This window comes from Protomyctophum parallelum (genome assembly GCF_964188405.1).
Source record: "Protomyctophum parallelum genome assembly, chromosome: 14".
In the NCBI taxonomy this organism is placed as follows: Eukaryota; Metazoa; Chordata; class Actinopteri; order Myctophiformes; family Myctophidae; genus Protomyctophum; species Protomyctophum parallelum.
This window is the reverse complement of record NC_139709.1, coordinates 20,153,208-20,175,625: the sequence shown is the minus strand read 5'-3', so window position 1 is coordinate 20,175,625 and position 22,418 is coordinate 20,153,208. Positions and strand designations below refer to the sequence as shown.

The window sequence follows — 22,418 nt, the reverse complement described above, 5'->3', positions numbered from 1 at the left end:
CCTGTAGGACTCCCAGAAGATGGAGTGAAGGATGGGGGAGAGCAACAAGATGCCATCCGTCTGTGTCTTGCGATGCACGGTGAGCTTGACAACTGACTGTTTAATAACAAGCCCTAGCATCTCTATTCTTGAGCAAGTCTTCAGCAAAAATAGCAGATCTACAAGTTCACAGCGCATCACATTGCAAATCAGCTATTTTCAACAAATAGATTTGGTATAGAGGGAAACTAGCAGTCCTAGCTATATACAATACAGAAGTGGTTAAGTTGTTAAAGCACAAAAATATACACTCTCAGAGTTAACACAGATAGGAGTTTCCTGTGTGATCACTGAGCAGCATATCTGATGGTGTCCTCCATTCGGACTCCACCAGGTGCTTCTGTCTGCTGGGTGCTCACCTGTAGCTAGGATTAGCTGAACCTTCCTGACTCCATGTCTTCATATGCTGAATAAATAGCCAGCCTACAGTCTCTCTCTCTCAGGCCAAAACAAGAATTCACCTCCACAAGTAAGAGGAAAAAGTAGGCCATGGGATCTGAGAACAGCCGCACATGTATTTGCATTAGTGAATGCAAAGATACCTGTACACACTTGTGCACACCAGAGTGACACACCCTTTCTGCACCCCCCTCTGCGGGGTCCCCACGGACTGGACAGAAGAGGAGCAGACAGTTTTTCATATCATTTGATATGCAAACACAGACCCTCCTCCCTCTTTGCTCTGGGCTCCTCCATCAATTAATCAGAAGATTTATTTTTAAAACGAGTTGTGCTAGAACTTGATGGACTGCTTAAAAATGCATTGAGCTTCAGCTCAGGGCAGAGCAGCGGGGAGGGGGGGTGCTGTGGTGGTGATGGTAACAGCAGAAGCAGCCGATGGAGGGATCAGAGGAAGAAGGGAAGAGGAAAGAGACAGGCAAAAGAAAGGAGGGGAGAGAGAGAGAGACAGACAGACAGACAGTAAACGGACAAAGGAGAGACCAGGGCGAGTGCATCTTTGGCAACTTATGAAGGTGGAAGGAGAAATGTGCCCTGGGGAGAGAATAATTTCAGGAACAGAAAGCTTGATGCTTGATATATCATCTTTGTTGGTAATGTAACAAATATGCATGCAGGGTTTTGCAAAGTCTACATACAAAACATGGACATACTTTATCACTCAATTAATTGAGCCCTCTGTAAGTCTAATGTATACTCAGATTTTAGTTCTACTTCATGCTAATGCTAAATGATTCATCTGTGGTTACACTAAATTTAGATTGAGAGGAAAGCCCTCATCCCAAAAGACGGCACAATCACGCTGAGACCTCTAGCCGTCAAGTTGGCTGTTGGCGCAGAGCCGTGACTTTCTTTTGGCAGCCTGTGTAACTATGTGAAGGGAGAGAATCCCCTAGCCAGTGCACATCAGCTCTCCCCATTACGCTGTTCTCAGCCATCTTCCATCTGTTTCCCTGCTATACAATAGCAGCTCTGCAGGTGCACTGAAAGTGCACCTATCAGTCACATACACACACAAATGCCCACAAACTTGACTCCATACCCGTATACTGTTTATTTTTGAGTGGTGCAACCACTCCAAGGAACAGCAATGTCCGTGTTCACCCATGTGTGCCTATGTATGTGTGACATAGGCATGACTACCGTACCAGTAGGGGCGCTGTTGTGCCAGAAACAGAGAGAGAGAGATAGTATTAGTGCTGCACTGTTGCCTGCTAATGAGAGAGAGAGAGAGGAGAGAGGAGGGGGGGGGGGAGAGGGGAGTTTCCCTTCGTGCAGAGAGAGCATGCACAGAGTAGTACTATAGAAACCTCATTGCAAGAGTTGCTATGTTTAATCCATCTATTGAGTGAAACCCTGTTTGTTCCTATAAGCGTAGTCATTCTATTACTGTATGTCTGAGCACTGGGCCACGGAAGCCTGCTTTTAGTACTGAGCCGTATTGTGTTAGATTAATTTAGAGTAGGCAATAGTAGGGTACTGTTGTCACTTTATTTTCGTTTGTTAGGTTAGTGTCTAAAATTCAAGGTTAGTTTTAGAATGCTTTCGTTTATTTCCCTGAGTTGCTCCGTGTGTCATTTATGTTTGTTAAAGGTTTTATGACATTCATTTTCATTTATTTTTCTTTTTTCTTTTAGGTTTTATGACCTCAATTACACCCACAAAACCTGAACTTTGAACATTCAGTGGATTTTCTGTGGTCTGAAGTTTTCTTTGGGGTTTGGAAGCCTTTTGAGCTACAATGAAAACAGGCAACACAGTGAAAACAGTGACATCTGCTGGCAAATCCATTGACATATATGGGATTTGCAGGATCTTACATCACATACAGCAGGAAAATCAGAACACCTGTTTGAGCCAGAAAACCCCAGATCACAGAAAATCTACTGAATGTTAAAAGTTCATGTTTTTTGGGTGCAATTGAGATTAGAAAACCTAAAAGAAATAAGAACAATTCCAAAACCTTTTTTTTAATGTCACAATCCCTTTAACTTCAATTTAATTCATATTGAATACATGTAAATAGCACTTATTGTTTCCCATCATTTTGTATGCCACAAAAGAGTAATAAAACAACTTTTGTCATTTTACCACCTTGCCTTATTTAAAGTAACTGTCCTAGACTCGCCGTCGTTACATGCACAGAACATGCACATGCAAAGAAATGAAACAAATGCATAAACATGCAGATGAGCGTGCATGAAGGTTGTTGTTGAATCATTAGACCAATTGAAGATAGGTTGAAAATGGGTTAAGTGGTTCATTAACTCACTTTTCACAGATTTACTCAGAAATGATCATTATTAGAGCATGCTGATCCAAATGGATTTTCGTTGAACCACTTGAACCCTAGCATCCCTATTCTGTGGCAAAAGACGGATGGCATAGAGGCAAATGTGCTCAAGCTTTGTGCCTTGGAGCTCTCCCCCATTTGATCAACATATTACATCTATCCACTCACGCTTTCAGCAAAGACTCCATGTAATCCGTAAGTTAAGATCATTATCTGTTGCTTCTCATCTTCTGTTATTACTGTACAAAAGCATTATTCAACCTGTTCTGTTGTATTGTTCCGCACAACATACTGTCCATGCCTAACAGAAACAAACTTTTCAGTGTTACCCGTATTGCTTCCAAGATCATCGGACTTCCCACACCAACACTTTCTGATATGAACAATAAGACCATCACACGGCTAGCACTTTCAATATCACATAACTCTGATCATCCCCTGTATCGCTTTTTCAACCTCATGCCATACGGATTACGGACAAAGATGCAGAACCTTGCCATGGAAAAAGGTCAGTTTTAGTAGGAGCTTTGTCCCCTATTAAAGATGGAGTGCCGTGATTTTTTTCCACTTAAACATGATCATCAGGTGTATTTAGGTGTATATGAGGTATAATTTTTTCAAAAAAGTGTACAGTATTTGTTAAAATGATGGTTTTATGTGGACACACCCACCAGTTCATTAGGTATGCGTGAGTTTAACCATAGCACCACCCACCTAATCCAGTCCCTCCGCCTCCTCCTTTAAGACCACCCACTTGTCCTAGTCCCTCCCCCTCCTTATAAAAGGACAGCCCATGGCTCTGCCCTTTTATTTACAAAATGGCAAATTGGTGTCTGTAATGTAACAAAAACTCATGTTTTTGTGAATGTTAGAAGTGAACACTTCCCATATTTCTGAGATATTGTATAGGCACCGTTATGCACTTATACTGCCACCATCCATGTATAGGCATATAATCCATGCATCCATACCATATCAGATCTGTTTTTCCTGATTTTTTATAATCATTTATTTATTTCCTCCAATTATATTGACCCTATTGTCGCAATCAGCTCAGCTCATCATCCAATTCGATCATAGTTTAACAGCAGAAACAATTAGTTTGATAGATCATTTAGCCTACAATATATTGTAGGCTATTGATTTCCTCCAGCTAAGCACCCTGGCATTAAAACTGTCCTTTAGCTGACTGCATTGAGTTTCAGCAAAAGTCGCCAGATTTAAAGAAACAAGCGGCCAGGTCCACAAAAATAAGTCACAGAAATTGCCGTGAATATTTATGAAAACGTTTCAACAACACCAATCCTTTTAACAACATATTAATCTGAGGGTCCTTCACATGAACCATTGGTCAAGTCAACCACATCTCCCCTGAAAGTTACTTATATGAAAACAAGCCCAAGTTGCTTGTAATAGCCAGACATGGCAACATGACTTCCAGCGCGACACAACATACTTCTAATTCTTGACTTTACAGCCTCGTATAAGTATTAGGACCTACATACATATTGACTACAACAGCCAACAAGAATGCACACTGTGACACTACACTCTGTATCTAAGCCCGACCACTGTGATTATAAAAGAAACAACCTACTCCTTGAGAACAACAAGAGCAACTATACAGCAGAGCAGGTAGGCTATAAGACTGGTTTGTTGTGGTTTCCTCGATTAATCCTGAGGACCCGACGTGAACATTTACTTGCTTCCAATCTAACGAAAAACAGTCTGCTCTGCTGTGAACTGGTAATGTGTGAAATGACTGTTTGAAAATCTGCCACACAGTTAGACACACACAGAGCAGCAAAAGCAAACTGGCTGCGCTGTTCAGTTCACACGTGTGTATGTGGCAGGCAGCTCCGCCCACAGAGGTTGTCGTATTAAAAAAATATGTATAGAGGGGGAGGTGCGTGTGTGCGTGCAATATTTTTACGTCACACTATCCGTGTTTACTTCATTGGCCCGTTTGACCGTCAAGGGTTCAGCCTCCAGGAAGAAACCCTAAATACAAAGTTATTACACCATTGGACATAAAAACGACTCCAGGGTGTCTAATGAAGTACTGTCACCCCATAGACACATGAAAAGCTGGAAAAATACAAAAAATGTGGCACTCCATCTTTAAACAAACTGCCCCAACGATAGGATGGTTCTGTATACAGTGGGGACCTCATGTTTTTGTATATTTTGGGTGTAATGTTTTCTGTACTATAAGTTGTGTGAGTGTTGATCAGACAACGGGACAATAAAGAGTAATATTATTATTAGTAGTAGTATAGAGCCCTGCAGGGGGACTGTAGGGTTTAAATGGTTAAAGACTAAAACATGATCATCAGGTATTATGATTAGGAGGAAGATTCTTTTTTTTAAATGTACAGAAAGTGTTGAAATTATGTTTTTATGTGGCCACACCCACCAGTTCATAAGTATACCTGGTTTTCACCTTAGCACACACCCACCTGAACTGAAGCCTCGCCCCCAGAGCTGTTGTTGTATGATAAAAAGAGGAGGGGCTGTTTCAGTGTGTCACTAAAGCGGTGTACAGTATTTCGATTGGGCCTTTGACTTTCAGCTTTCAGGAAGAAACCAAAAATACACAGGGAGTTACATTTTTATTATAACCACACCTGCGGGTCTATTAGAGTAATGTTAACTCCATACACACATACAAAACTGAAAAAGTATACAAAACCTTTATGGCACCTATGTTTAAGATATGGAGCCAGAGCCATGTTACTGGCTTGTGTGTGTGTGTGTGTGTGTGTGTGTGTGTGTGTGTGTGTGTGTGTGTGTGTGTGTGTGTGTGTGTGTGTGTGTGTGTGTCATCCAGTTGGATCAGTGACTTACGGGAAAGTAGAGAAGCAGAGCTCCAGTCAAGATGGCCTCCAGCAGGATGAGACCAGACGCACGGATCCTCTGTTGATAGAGAGGAGAGAAACAACATGCATGTATCAGCAGCCAGCAGATGCTATAAAGAGGCAATTTAATGGTGGGGGGAGAGGGGGGTATCGAAAAGAGAATGGCGTTTCCCTGTTATTTCCCTTAGCTGCAAGTCATTCAAGTTTCCACAGCAAAAAAATTAATTAATTCCCTATGGTCAAACCAGCCATTATGGAAAATAATGGGAAACCTAGTGGCTTATGAATTATAAACTATTAATCCATCCAAGAATCTCAATTTAAATCTAAACAACGCTGATGATTTACATTAAGTTGTGTTTTAAAAGTCACATGAGAAAGTTCTATGTATATAAATAAAAAAATCTGACACGTCTGAAGTGAGTGGTGCTGTACTACTGTACTATACTGTAGTGAAGCTCTCCTCCCTGGCCTTTTTAAATATAATACATTATTATATTTAAAAATGTTATTATTAGTATTATTTTGTGTGTGACGTAATGGCTGCTAAAAACACAGCTTCCCATCATGCACCTGTGCACAATGTGAAGCTCAACAGCGCCATTTTGTCACCTGTTGGTACCCTAATGAGACATAGGAAGCTTAAACAGACACACATTTAGTGGCTGCACCACTAAACAAAATGTATACATATACACACACACACACACACACACACACACGCACGCACGCACGCACGCACACACACACACACACACACACACACACACACACACACACACACACACACACACACAATAATTCTGCCATGGCAGGCTGATTAATGTATTAAAGATTCTGCAGGTGTCTCGAACTCTCCATAATATCAAAGGACAGTAGCAGCTCTGCAATAAGGGCCTTTCTCGGCCCCACCTCTCTCCCTGTGTTTTAGGATCCAAGACGGCCGCAGCTGACTTGTGTCTGAACACAGATTTGATGGATGTGTTCTGCCCACTTCCCCCCCATCAAACAAAATGTTTGGACAAACCATATGGGGTTCCATTGGAAATGCATTGGAGTGGCCATTAAACACAGACAATTTGTGAACGCAGCCCAGTAAGGCCACCCCCTCCTGGTGCTGCGGCCATCTTGGATCCTAAAACACAGGGAGAGAGGTGGGGCCAAGAAAGGCCCTTTCTTTCCAGCTCTGCCTCTCCCCAGACAACAAAAGGAAAGGAGTGAAGACTGGCCATTTCTGGGTTAGGTTTAATTACCCATTATATGCTTGCCAGTTTTCTGTCTTATGTAAATTCACAGGGCTCTGGGGACATGTGTTTTATATAGACTAGCTACTGTAGGTCCCCACTGAATACCATATTACCATTAATCAAGCACGTTTTACTGTTAGTAGTCCACTGTATGTTGTCGGGCGTTTTTATGTGATGGAACGTAATTATCTCTGCCAGCGAAGTTGGATGACAGTATTTTCCCCTTTCCATTTGTGTGTCTGACTGACAGGATATCTAGGACATGTATGCATGGTTTGCATTAAAGTCTGTGGAAAGGTTTGTGGTTGTGTCTGGGTAGCTCAGTCGGTAGAGCTCTCGCCTTCGGGCCACAAGTTCATGGGTTCGATCCCGGGCACCGCCAACTCAGCGCATGAGTAGCAGGGCTTGGGTGCGGCAAGTCGTGCATGAGTACTAGGCGCTGATGGTAGGTGTGTGGCGCTCCACCTCAGCAATCCATCTCACAGGGGTCTAGTGCATTCACCGGCCAGTGAGGAGTGTCATCGGGAGGATGTAATGCATGTAGAGAAACATGTTTTTCTTCTCAGTTTGGCTCCTTGATGAACTGAATGCAGTGACAGGGACTGGCCACACCTGGCTCACTTGAGAAATGTTTTGCCGTGGAGCTGATCATTTTTCAGGCTGAATGGGAAAAGCAGGGTGTGGCGCTGGGCGCACCAACCACAAAAAGATGCTTAACTTAACTCAATCACGTAAATGTGTACAATACATTGAGTTGATACACGTCGTTATTTTCGCGATATGACGTACAATGAAGCATATAGGGTTTAAGTGGTTTACAAGCTAGATTCATATGCATGTCTTTACATACTGTACACACTAATACGCCAGTTACTGGGAACAATCATACCATTTGTCCGTAATCTCTGGTGAAATTGTTGTGATTTACTTAACTATCTTCAGACATACACACTTACGCACTTAACTTAATTATTCCATTTGTTAGGCATGAGAAAAGAACAAAGAGATGGATGTTTCACTTTACGCATAACATTACTTTGATTTACAGATTCTAAAAATGTTTCTGTCAGTCGTTCTTCGATTTTTCAAAAATAGCAGACCTACAAGCTCGTAGCACGCCACTCGGTGGCGCGCTATGAGCTTGTAGATCTGTGATTTTTCAATAGCTAAAGCATAACATAATGCTAACACCAAAAGGGGTTCCCGCCCAAAATGGGTTAAGGTTGCCTATGGGGCCTTTGAAGGCTTACCACTACAACACTATAGAGCAATTTAACACTGAACTATCTCTATACCTAGGTCAGATAGAAACAGCGCTTGTGTGTGAACGCATCTTGTGAATTATAATTGCCTTGGTAGTATCTGTGAAAATCTTCTGCTACTGTAAATAGAGCATGTTAAAGTTGGAATTGAAAATCTATGCATGCAAAAAGTAATTTTCAGAGTCTCAATGAACATTGTTCATGATGAGGCACAGACCCTCACCACACTAAGGCATTCACACAAGCAGCCAAGCCTGTATAGCTCCACCTCGCCACTGAACGCAGCGATGTGATTTGTCATCATCATCATCATCATTTATTTAACTCACGACCGTGTTCACATGGTATGGAGCACAGATTAATAACTGTGAGGCTTCAGTCACACACAGCAAATTGCTATCGATAGTTCAAGAGTGAACAGGGAGGCGACACCGTTGCTAGATGCGACTGTATATCATGTTGGTGAAAGCTGTCATGATTATACATTAGCAACCATTATACACATTTCCCATTGTGCATCATTCTTGTAACTTATAACAGGCATGATTAAATGCAGGGTTATCAGTCATGCATCTCTAATGTGTATATTCTCTATGATTTAGTTAGTTATTGAAAATGTGGACTTGATTAGTCACAACTGTGCCTGTCATGTTTTTAATGTTATATCAGGAGACCCAAACAATGATTTGTTCCATGCATCGGGGAGCTGTAATGGGTTTGAACCATGGACAAAGCTCACCTGTCCAGCACTGCTCAGCTCACAGCTCATGTGGTTCAGAAGAAACACACTAATCAGCACCATGGACAGCTCACGAGTACAGCGGTTTGGCTCATGTGTTCATGTGGTTTACCCAGAATGTTCATGTCGTTTCACGTCATCATCATCCGACTGAGGGCCCTAAATTATGCCATACCTAACCCACATATAGCGGGTTTAGAACCTTCTACTATCCGTAAACGGTATCTTGCGGCCACGCAACCCACACTATACATTTTGCCGACTCCTATATTTGCGGGTGGAGGTGGTAAAATATGTTGGATGATGTCGTTTCTGTAAAGAAACTATTTATCTTAGCCCGATTTAATAGCCAGATCGATACAGCCGTAGCCGTGGTATGACATTTTCAACTGAGACTGCCATAGGGTCACCAGACCTGAATGGCCAGAAGAACATATTTGAGGGACGCTAGCCACTCCTATGCACAGCTTTGTGTGTGTGTGTGTATGTAGTACGGAATGTGATGATTTGATTGGTTATGATGATGTATGTTATGATGATAAAAGCGACCCTCAGTGCCTCACTTCACACTGAAAGTGTTAACTTTAGCCATGTGGTTCAGAACTACAGAGTTAATATGTCCACTGTACTGCTCAGTAACATGGACAGCTCACAAGTGAATGTCTTTCAGAACCATGGACAGAGCACGTGCCTACTGTGCTGTTCAGTACCACGGACAGCTCACCGTTCATGTTGTTCAGCAGAGCTCACCTGTCCACTGCACAGCTCAGCTCCATGGACAGCTCAACGTTAATATGTGGTTTAGACAGATTAAACATCGGCCCTCTCTCTTAACCTGACGTCACACTGACCTCAGAACTCTCACCTTGTTCCTTTTGAAGTGGTAGACCAGCACCATGCTAGCCAGGTCCAGCACCATGCAGAGGCCCTGGAAGGAAGCTACAGCCAGTCGAAGAGCCCCGTCCTCCTGGGCCAGGCAGGGCGTGTCGTCGCGGCAGTAAGGGCAGCCCTCGCGGCAAGGCAGGCACCTGCTGGACAACTCAGAGGGGTCCTCTCGGTGTGACCCCTGTTCTTTACCTAGAGGAGACAGGTAAACAATGTCAGTGAGTTAGCTTTGAATAGCAAAAGCATGTCTTCAATAGAATAAAACACTACATAGACAAATCCAGGAGTGGCTAAACGGAGCTTCAACAGAGGGGTGTCTCCTTAGCACCACTGCAAATTGGGCATGTCAGGTACGTAATTGTGACCAGCAGGATAAACCACTTAGGCCCAAATACATTGTGACGTATATCACTATTTCTGAACATTTTATTTATTTTCACACTGCTGACTTACTGCCATCCATTTTGCATAATGACAGGGTGTGGATCAGTCTTATTCACATCCTATATATTTCAAAGTCATTTATGGCCCGGACGGCTGGCGTGACCGTCTGGGCACCTGGGCTGGTCACTGGTGGTCAGGCCTTGCGGCGTGTCGCAGGTTCGGATCCCAGTCCCGATGACCTGTGCTCTGTGTCAAACAGATGCACAGGTCATGCATGCATTAGTCAAACATTGAACACCTTTCCTTTCTCTGGTCAAATGTTTGGTGTTAAAGCTAAAAACAGATACTGACAGACTATGTATACCACTATGGATATATTCTCTCTATGAGTCAGGACTCAATGACGGACGGCAAGGTATTCTCTCTCCCTGTTCTTCTCCACATGAACACAGTCACACAATCTATTTATCAAACCCCATTCCAACTGTTTGTTGCTGCCACCGCATCTAACCTCTATTACAACACCATTATGATCACTAACAAGCTATTGTGCATCTGTACCAAAGAGCAGAGCCGGACTAACAATGGAACTAGGTGGAGCTTAAGCGCCAGGGCCCGGTACGAGATTAAAGGTACATATAAAACGCAACACAGGAACCCCCCCCCCCCCCCTCCCCCTGTACAAGGAATATAAACAAGACCGTGGCGCAAAACTTCATATTTACCCTGCTCTAATGCAACAAAAGTGTGTTCTTACATCCTCCATTTCACGATTTCAGCACTCGTGAGTAAATTAATTGAATTGCTATTATGAAAGTTTTCAGTGACGTTGCACCCACAACTTGGTTGCATTGTCGTCAATAATTAATCTGTCTTTAAAACGTTCTAATATTAATATAGCATATTGGCATTGTCTGTTGGTGCACACATTATATGGACCATGTAACAACATGGTCAACAGCACTGTTGTACTGTAGCTACAAATGTAGCTACAAATGTAGCTACATTTGTTGGCCACAAAGACAATTTAGACAAAACATGCTGCTGCCTGCTAATGGAGCTTGTAGATATAGGCTAATTATTTTTCGGGAAAATTGCAGATAGTTGAGTGGACCAGTTGCCAGTCTTGCCAGAACAGATATGGTGACTTTAGTAAATGTAAAAACGGTATTAACACCAGAAGTGGAGCTTTTCAAAGTCTTTCTCAACCGTCCGGTTCTGTATACATTCTCCTATTAAGGAGGCAGCTTTTTGTTTCGTTTGTAAGCTATTCAGGACCTGAATAGCCTTTTTCAGGAAGGTATGATATGCGTGGTCCATCAATCAGCTGTTTGGCTGTTGAATACAGTATAAGAAAATACATGAAACAGCATCGTTTTCCCCCCCATCTCATCATTGCCATGCATGTTTCTTGTTAATGACTGTATTAATAACCATAAAGTAATCTCCTAGTCCTTACATAATAGTTTAGCAGAGACTGAAGTTGGAAAGGCTGTGCGCAGTGCCCACTGCCCAGTGCCTGCGGCTGTGTCTTGTGTGTCAGCGGGCAGTGCAGGCAGTAGTGGATATGCGCTGAACGCATGCATGTTAATTAATGAATTAATTAATTGGCTGAATCTGTAGGGCCTTTTAATTTGGTGAAGCGCCAGGGCCTTGAGAGGGGTTGATCCGTCACTGCCAAAGAGTCATCCGAGACAAATTCCAGATTGTTTCTTGGCCTGCGGTGGATTTCCTTGGCATGATTGCATCACTTTGCAGCGTGTGGAACGAGAGACATGTTTTTGATCAAACCCTGCTGCTAATTGCTTATCTATGTACGTCTGAGTGTCAAGTCGAGACATTATAATGCCATCTAGGGCCATTATTGTTTTTTGTGCCATGTGTCGTATAATTATACAGAATTCAATCAACTCTGCTGGTGACGGAATATTCAAAATTTCTAATCTGTCATTCTGTGGTATTAACATTCTACACAGGCTAAAATTCTGGTATCATCAACACATGCTTTCTGGCACTTCCACAAAATAGTGCTTGATAAGCACAGGATTCCTCAGCACATCCCATGGCTCATACAATATGCAAACACTGTACTAAAGTTATGCAGAACACAGCCAGAGCAGTACTGCATGGACATGTGGTACCAGTGATGAGAGAGGAAGGATGAAAGGAAGGGCGGACGGACGGACAGACAGACAGACAGACACACACACAGACAGATTTATTTGGGAGAAAGATAGTGGGGGAGCGAGCAAGCCTTGCCTCACTGCGGAGGAACCATTTAATCAAATAAATTAAATTACATAAACTGGCAGTGCAAGCTGTGACAAGCAACATTATTTCTTAACGTCGGTTAATGCCAGCCATGTGTGTGTTGGGTGTGTGTGTGCGTTCCTTTCAGTGCATACATACAAATATAATTCAGGAGATGAAGCGACAGTAGTTGCAATACATGTGAACTTTGAGGGTGAACAACAATCCACTCATTCACTGTGAACATACGATCGTGATTTTGTAGGAATGAAGTTCAGTTCTTTAGTTTAAACCACACTATTTAATTTGATTATGTGATGGCGTAGTTTTTCATAGTTTGTATTATTTGTGTTGCAATGTTTACGTGACATGAGGTAGAAATGTCTTACTCTTAAATCTCCTTTTCTTTGCATGGATTTCTCCAGTTGTTACCAGTGTTGCCATGTCCGCTTGTTATAAGCGACTTATTTTTTTGGGGGGGTTTGTTTCTAAAGTGTAGTAGGTTATTTAGGCTTGTTCCCTAATGTTGTTTAAACCTGTGATTCCTGCACACAAAATATAAATATATAATATATATAAATATAATAATATAATATATATAATATAAAACAAAAACTATTTTGGAAAATATCAGATCTACAAGCTCACAACGGTGTATTGGGAGCTTGTAGATCTATTCTCAAGTAGCTGCCGATGTATAGTCTGAAGAGTATAATTCTAAGGTGCTATTTACACGAGGATGGTGTTCATATAAAACGTCAAAATAAAGTATCGTTTGCTGCTGTCATTTAGACGAGAACCGTGTTCTCAGGAGGTGAAAACGCAACGAAGTGAAACCACCTCCCAGAGTGGAAATCATTCAGAACGCCGTTTCCTATGGTCTCCATATAAACAGGCAAAACGGTGAATCCGCAAAACTTATGACATCATGGCTCACGTTGGCTCACAGCGCATATGTTTATTACATTGATGCAGAGCCATATCATTATGATATAATGGAGTTCCTGAACAAGCCTCCCTCCTCGCCTACAAAGTGCTGCTCATCAGCGATGTTGAATGTAAAACCATGATGTAAATAAAAAGCCTTGTGATAGACGGCAGCCGCGGCAGCAGCGTCTATGTAGCCTAATGTATTATAAAATATATACCATCCCGTGGCGCGCCCAGAGCCGTGTTGCGCAGGCTTGCGTGAAGGTTTCTTCTTCTTGTATGTGGGTGACCTGTCTATTTGGCAGCCCGTTATCGCCACCTAGCGACAGTATAGCATAATAGCACATCATATCATAACGTGTGCGTTCTCGTGTAAAGGGTAAGAAAAAATGAGAACGCAACGGGACTTTGACGTGTTATATGGAGATGGTCGCCGTCTAAAAGAGGCCTAAGTGTATAGTAGTTTTCATAGACCTTGTAAAGGTAGACTGGACGGCCAAGGCTCCAAGGGCCGATTCATACTCTAATTTCTGACGAGCCGAAATCATTTCGGCACTACAGTGCCGAAACAGCGGTAAAATAGGAGTAAGAATCGGCCCCAAGAATCAGACAACTGTCCAGAATGCATTTTGTTGGTTTTTATTTACCCCAAGGTCTCCAAACATCAACCAGGCAGTGCAATATTCACAGTGATGGACTGTCCAAAAATGAAGCACAAAAGAATAACAGGCAAAAGGCTAAAAGAACAGCAACTTGAGGTAACTACCTTAACGGGCTACACCCTTCCATGAAGGGCCCCAGCAGCTCTCTTCCTCAGCTGCTCAATTGACAGCGTTTCCAGACCTGAGCTGACATCCTCGGCCGTGTTCTGCTGTCGGCCACCGTCTTTTCCGGGATTTTAGACAACTGGTGGATGTAAAAGAAGCTCCACCCACGCAGCTGAATGCCGCGACGGCCAGATTCCCGGAAACGCTTGCCCCCGCTGCAGTCAGCCGCGTGGGTGGAGCTTAATTTCCATCCACCAGCTGTCTAAAAACCCGGAAAAGACACGCCCAGACAGCAGAAAACGGCCGCGCCTGTCTGGTATGTTTGGCAACAGCTATAGCTTGCCTAGAACAAACTGAACTCCTGTCTGCAGATTCAGCCACAATTTTATACCAGGTGGGTCATACCAAGAACACTCACAGTAATTAGTACACCACTTTACAAACACATTAGGCCTATATTAGGTGAGTCTAGAATTAGCTAGCCCTGATAAGTTTGCTAGCCAGCAGAAGTCTCAGTATATGGACTTGCGTGCCTATTTTTGCACTAAGGCCAAAATTCCAGTTTTTTCCGAACAACTTCACGCCCCAGATCCTTATCTGGGCACACGCCTGGCTCTGGGAGGTCCCCGTAGTGCCGAGAAACGGGGCAACATCTCCCGGGTTCGCCCAGCAACCGAGCCCACCCGGCCAGCCATCTCCAGTCTGCTGTCAGCCCCTACCCAGAGACCATCAGTGTCTGCAGCTCCCCCTGCAGGCCTGCCTCCCATGTTGGCCATTCCGCCTCCAGTGTCCATATTTGGCGCTGCACTGCGGCGACATGGACATAAGGGCTACGCTTATGCGGGCCCTTTGTCTAAGACAAATTTCTTCGTCTGAAGACTAATAAAGCATATATCATATCATATCAGTGTCTGCAGATCTACCTGTGGTTTAATCTGCAGCATCCTCATCTCCTGGGTGTGCAGCATCCTCCGTATCTCCTGGGTGTGCAGCATCCTCCGTATCTCCTGGGTGTGCAGCACCTCCGGCCTCGCCTCTGCCTGCAGCACCTCCGGCCTCGCCTGAGCCTGCAGCATCTCTGGCCCTGCCTCCGCCTGCGGCTTCCCTGGCGTCGCCTTCTGTGTCTTCAGCCTTGTCTCAGCCACCGGGACCGGGACCGCCCGAGGACTTCGTATCTGCCTCGTCACGGCCTCCGGGGCGACCGCCTGATGTCTCCGCCTTCGCCCTGTCTCGGCCTCCCGGCCGTCCACCCGACAACGCATCCTTCGTCTCGTCTCGGCCTCCCAGTCGTCCGCCCGACGACAACTTGACCTCCTCGTCTCGGCCTCCCGGCCGTCCGCCCGATGACAACTTCACCTCCTCGTCTCGGCCTCCCGGCCGTCCGCCCGATGACAACTTCACCGCCTCGTCTCGGCCTCCCGGCCGTCCGCCCGATGACAACTTCACCGCCTCGTCTCGGCCTTCCGGCCGTCCGCCCGATGACAACTTCATCGCCTCGTCTCGGCCTCCCAGCCGTCCGCCCGATGACAACTTCACCGCCTCGTCTCGGCCTCCCGGCCGTCCGCCCGATGACAACTTCACCGCCTCGTCTCGGCCTTCCGGCCGTCCGCCCGATGACAACTTCACCGCCTCGTCTCGGCCTCCCGGCCGTCCGCCCGATGACAACTTCACCGCCTCGTCTCGGCCTCCCGGTCGTCCACCAGATGACGCCTCATCTGTCTCGTCCCAGCCCCCAGGCCGTCCGCCTGACGTCATCTGCTCAGCATCAGTTCCCCTCCCCCAGACCCCCTCCACCCACCCTCTGTGTTCCGGGCCAGCGTGGTGGGACGTCTGGAAGCCGTCCCTTAAGAGGGAGGTACTGTCATGGTCTGTCGCTCTACAGACCATGTCTCCACATCAGCCACTCCCATTCTCCATTCCCTCTCTCAGTCCTTGTCACACACCTGTTTCCACCCCCTCTTCAGCCCAACAGTGCCATGCCCATTCCACACCTGAGAACACTTCTGCAATCACCATGCTCCCTATAAGACTGGACTCATTTCACAAACACACTGTCAGTACATACATCTTTGTTCCTGTGTTCTGCCTTGGACTTCTCGTTTGTTATTTTGGGCTTCTAAAAGGCATTTTGTGATTTTGTGTTTTGTATAGGTGTAAGCCTTTGGACTGAGTTTTTGCATTATTGCTTTTTGAAGTATTGCATTTTTTGGACTTCTGGATTTACTTCTTGCATTCCCTACTTTTTGTTGTTAAACTATTTTGGCTTAATAAATAAGCCTGTTCTGCTTTTGTCTCTGCAATTGGGTTCAGTCTTTCCTGCAACCGTGACAAGACTGCCCCATGACATTGCTTATTTCTCTCACACAATCTGGCAACACCGTTTGTTACACTGCTGTGTACAACAGCTGGAGACACCGCTTCACCGCTTTTTCATAGCTTTATTTAATATTATTTCACATGGCTTCCAAACGCAGTAAACCCACCTTCCAAAAACGTCAGGACAGTTCATCAACATACCACTGCGGCACTACAGCCAAGTTGAACTCCTTTCTCAAGTTTACTCTGTGGTGTTTCAGACTTTCAGTACACATCTGAGTGCTGCGCACATCATTAACGGTAAACCTCTGCAGTAAACAACGGGTGAAACGGGATGATTCCTCCTCCATTGTTGCAGTCCAGTGTGTCTGTCCACTCGTCTTGGTCGGACTGAAGGACTTTTTCTCTGTGAAGCCGCGGTCTCTCCCTGCCTATTTCTTCTCCAGCTGTTAAACACAGCAGTGTAACAACTGGAAGAACTCCTGTTTTTAAAAGGAGATTTAAGACGTTTCTACCTCAGGTCATCATGTCAACGTCGCAACACAAATAATACAAACTATGAAAAACTATGCCATCACATAATCAAATGAAATAGTGTGGTTTAAAGAACTGAACTTTATTCCTACAAAATCACTACCGTACGTTCACAGTGAATGAGTGGCTGCTGACCGGAAGCACACCGGCGGCCCAAAGTGAACGCGGAAGTGTTGGCTGCATATAGCCCATTGGGTAGTTCTACAAGGCCTGTCTCTCTGTCTCTCTCAATATCTCTCTCTGTCTCGACTCTCAATATCTCTCTATGTCTCTCTGTCTATCCGTCTCTCTCAATATCTTTCTCTGTCTCTCACTCCCTGATCAGTCGACCCCATCTGGGTGCTTCTAGACCGGATGACTGCAGCCTGCATAACACGATACACAAAGCTGACAACACAACAACAATTAAAAATAAAATATTCACATCATGCAAGACAGACTGGATGAATGGTAAATTAAGTAGACACAACAAACGGAGGAGATGGATCACGGAATTATTCCTCAACCAATTACTCCAGCACATAGCGGAACAGCAGATTAAGCTTGCCAACGGCCTAGTTTGTAGATACAAGTTAACGATGCGGAAACTGCAACCATTCCTTGATTCTCTCTCACAATCTGTTTTCCTGAGCTAATTTATTTGTCTGTCTCTCCGCGATCTGTCTGTCTCTGTCTGTCTGTCTGTCTGTCTGTCTGTCTGTCTACCGAGCAATCTTCCTACTCTCACCTAAGGAGACCCCGGGGCAGACCAGGGTACAGTTGGAGGAATCACATCGACTCACTGGCCTTGGAACGCCTCGGGATCCCCCAGAAGTAAGTTACTAATGTTGCTCTGGTAGGGGTGTTCGATATGGTGATAAATATCGTCGGGACGATACAATGTCTCCACGATACGGCTTTTTTGATAAATTCACTGACATCAGATGCAGTGAATGCACGTTCTATGATGTGTAATTAATACTTCTGCAGTACGACGGTTTCGTTCACCAAAAATAACAAATCTACAAGCTAACAACGCTTTGCTACTGCACCGCAATGCAAGGCATTGTTTGCTTATAGATCGTGGGTTCCCAAAGTCCCCGCCCCTTTCTTCTGAGCAGAGACGGAAGCAGGAGTTTGTCTACACTCTGCGCTCCGCACAGAATAATGTGTAAAGAAAGACGAAAGAAATGGACGGGAAATTATACTCAGATGTCGAGCGAGTGGAGGTTGAGGAAGGGCTAGTTCCCAAAAAGAACTGTACAGCAGTGGTATGGAACTATTTCGGATTCTCCGTAAGGGACAAGGACCAAACAAACATTATTTTCAAACTCCTACGGTTTCGCCGCCACTTCATAGTTTGCAAAAACATACACGCTGTGTGTGTGTGTGTGTGTGTGTGTGTGTGTGTGTGTGTGTGTGTGTGTGTGTGTGTATGTGTGTGTGTGTGTGTGTGTGTGTGTGTGTGTGTGTGTGTGTGTGTGTATGTGTGTGTGTGTGTGTGTGTGTGTGTGTGTGTGTGTGTGTGTGTGTGTGTGTGTGTGTGTGTGTGTGTGTGCGTGCGTGCGTGTGTGTGTACGCGTGCTGACTGCGCTGTACACCGTCTGTCAGTGCTCTCCTCCCTTGCTCTATAATGTAGCCTACATTAATCTGCTCCGCCAAAACTCAAGAAACTTTCATAATGACAATTTAATGTGAATCCTACTTTATGCGAAGTAGGTGAGATGATCGCCTACTCCTTGTAAACTTTTTGAGTTTGAAACGTCGCCACATTCAAAAACATATCCAGCAAACCAACTCCTCAGCAAAACATTATAGTATTCCATGGAAGCAGATGGGATCAACACTTGCAAGCATAACATTTAAAATCCCTTTAGAGAGAGTAAAACCACAACATAAACCTCAGTTTCACTTATCTAAGGAATTAATGAAAGCAATAAGGTACACCCCCACACTGTGTATCTGCTCGACACAAGCGTATTGTCTTATTTAATGAAGCAACATTTCGGTTTCAAGAAGGCGTGTCTCTCCAGTGGAGAAGCCAGTAAATCACCTTCTCTGGGTATATAAAGGTCCCAGGCATGGTGCCCATGACCAGTGTCGGGTAACATTACTTTCTAAAGTAACTTGTGAGGTTACTGGATTACAGCTATTAAAAATAATCCTGTTATGTTACAAGATTACCCACTGAGAAAAGTAACTTGTGAGAATACTTTTCGATTACTTTTAGGTTACTCGATAATTAAAACCCACTTTCAAATCCTTGCGCAAGTTGATTACAGTTGTATTACTGCCGACGGTCATATGGACATCTTTCTTACTTACTACAACTATTGAGAAACAACTGCCTTCATAAAGACATGTGTTCAAAAAGTCAAACGTACATCTGTGATTACTCAAATAACAATACAATGATAGAATACATAATAATAAAAGCACTAGCAAACTATAATAGAACACAATATGGTATGAGTGCATTATAGAATAATAAAGTTTTTATTATGAACAAGAGTTGCTCATAGGAGTGCAATAACTGTTGAATATATTGTCAGGGAACAGGGTGCACAATCTCAGTTATTGTTGTTCTATTGTTCTATTATTCAGTTATCATTTGCTATGGGAATGCGTTGGGGAGAATGTATGAATTATTCATGTAATTTTGTTATGTTAATTTCGTACGATTTTGTACAGCAGGCCTATGTGTTGTTTGCTAACACTAGTGGCGGTTGGTCTATACTGTATGTGCTTTGTGTGACGAGACGATGACAGAAAGAGAGAATTAATTTTGATTATACCACTGTGTAACTCACAGCAAGAGTTGTTTCAAAACACCTAGGACTATTGAATGTCATAATCCTATCAGTGTCAAGAGTCCCGCGGGGGCAATTACAATTTACAATTTACAATTTAGGCATTTAGCAGACGCTCTTAATCCAGAGCGACTTACATTAAGCAAGAACAAAAGCATGGGAATACATCACAGCGTGGTTTGCCAAGCATAGTTTTGGGCTCCCAAATCACCCAAGTCATTGACCTCAATGATAAGCGCACCCCCCACCCATTTTTCACTTTTGTTTAATTTCAGCCATTCCGGTGTGCTTGCCCACAGCATGATACGTCATACAATGGCTTATCAGTGGTGACCTCAGCCTCAGACGGCCCCTGATGAGCAGGCTGGTGCCTTGTATTCAACCTTTGCACTACAATGTAGTGACTACATTAAACAATGGGGCTGCAGACCAGGTTTACTGTTTAATGGATTCCTTTCACAACATAAAGGCTCAGTTAATTATACTGTAGATGCTTTCAACTATAATAATAATGACTATTTGTAAACCCCCTTACTCGAAGATAATTTAAAGAATTGATCATAGCTTATAACATTTGGCATAATTATTCCTCTTAGTTACTCCAGTGCTTCTATAGTCAAAGCCTCTTATCTCAAACTAATGCTAGAAATTAGGGATGTCTGATATAATCCTGATATTGTTAACTGCTAATTTCCGACACCTATATCAACTGATACCAATATATGCAGACTGTTTCACCAAAAGTCGACTAATTGTTAGATGTTGTGGCCTATTTGCCAATGTAGAAGCATAATTGGCTTGATGCATGAGATCTGCCTCCTTTTTAAAGATATTTTTTTTTGCGGCTTACGCCTTTTATTGATTTTTTAAGGGACAGACAGTAGGCTGACAGGAAACGGGAGAGAGATGGGGGGATGACATGCAGTAAAGGCCGTGTCGGGTCCGGGAGTCGAACCCGCGGCACACTGCGACTGGATCACCAGTCCGGTGCCCAGACCGTTACGCTACGGCCTGGGCCGAGATCTGCCTCCTTAACGACCATCAACAAGGGCCAGGTGCACAGACACACAGACACGCACGCACGCACGCACGCACAAACACACACACACACACACACACACACACACACACACACACACTTGCCCTCTGCAGTGCTAAAATGTGAAAGTGACTTAAGCTTCAAGATCGTCTCATTTCTCTCCAAAAGCCCTTGAATATGTGGAATATTACTGTGATTATGGTAGTTTCATATTTCATATCACACACACCATACAGTAAGGACTCCTTAAAAAACTAATTTAAAAAAGAAAAAAAAATATTTATTTTTTCTCTTTTTTTTTTTACTGATACCGGTATTTCTTATGCATATATTGGCCGAAAATATCGGGAGGCCGATAATATCGGACATCCCTATTCCCTACTAGAAATGCCAAAAAAAATCAAAAGCTTGATTGCCAGAGACATGGCCATAAAAAACATAAAAGCAGCTTGCTTAAAAATAGAAATATAAAACAAATATAGGAAAACAATACAAACAAAGGCCATAGAATTGTTTCGAGAGAACATTCAGCACAGCATCTGTTGTGAGTCTAATGAGATTGGTATGCAAATCAGGCCACATTTGGATATACTGTATACGATACGTGTATAAAGTGGAGAGTGAAAGCAACAGAGATAACCATGTTGCTGGAGGGGACAACAGCGCCAGGTGGTTCATTAAAGCATGACTAAGGCATTATCGGAGGTAATTCCACTGAGGTGTGGGTTTCTCTTCTCACAACAGATCTAACAAATCCAACAGTTTTATGAATCAGATGCCACTTGTGGTTGGGGGGGACGGGGGCACTGGGGGGCACTGGGGGGTAACGTTTTTCGACACACAGGTTGAGGACAACTGATCTAGGGATTTGAATCCACCGCATGCATCTGGCTTGGCTGAGCGTTTATACGAACACAACTGGCCCGTGTTCATTGGAGGGAAGCCAGGTGGAGTAGGAGGTAAGATTTGTCACATGGCGGGGAATATTTAGCAGGAGGAGTAGGACAAAAACTCTCTGTATATCCTCCCAGTATTTGCTCCAACAGCAGCAATGGCAGTTTGTACATCGCAGAGAACATACTTGACACCTACTTGTGAAACCATTGAGGGCCAGTCGGCTTGGATGATAGAAGCCCCTTCTACATTGGCACTGGTACTTGTCCAACACAAAGCCATGTCCGCCGATAGGAGTGCACTGGAAGCCGAGGGAGAAAGAAACAGAGAGAGATAGAGAGAGAGAGAAACAGAGAATAATGCTTAATCCATTCTTCACCATATGATAGTCTCTTATATAGATATATGACAATAGTGACAATTGATAATAGCTGACCAACGCGGTGCGATGCAACGCATTGTGAGCTTGTAGGTCGGTAATGTTCAACACTTGTACAAAAAAGTATAAACTAGGCTTAATAATGTTCATTTATTTGAGATGGAAATATTGTCGCGTTCAATTGACCATGTCCTAGGCAGAAGTTGGATAAGGAAGGATACAGACGGACATGGACTGTGTTCATTTAATCATCTACTGCACATTGTTTGAAGGTTATGTGAAATGTATGCACCTGTAAGGTGCCATATACCGCAGGAAGGGGCAGTAGTGATCCCCTGCCAGATGGACAAATCA

At 43.9% G+C, this 22,418-nt stretch overlaps 1 protein-coding gene across 1 annotated transcript in view; it reads right to left on the bottom strand.

The window, feature by feature from the left end:
* The window catches only part of gpr158b (G protein-coupled receptor 158b), a gene marked incomplete at its 5' end in the record, with an annotated part of 87,475 nt that overhangs the window by 29,657 nt on the left and 35,400 nt on the right, over positions 1-22,418 (bottom strand). The window contains 3 exons of the mRNA XM_083781747.1: positions 5,639-5,707; positions 9,763-9,974; positions 21,884-21,986. Of these exons, the coding sequence (XP_083637873.1) occupies positions 5,639-5,707; positions 9,763-9,974; positions 21,884-21,986 (384 nt within the window). The remainder of the gene's footprint in view (positions 1-5,638; positions 5,708-9,762; positions 9,975-21,883; positions 21,987-22,418) is intronic.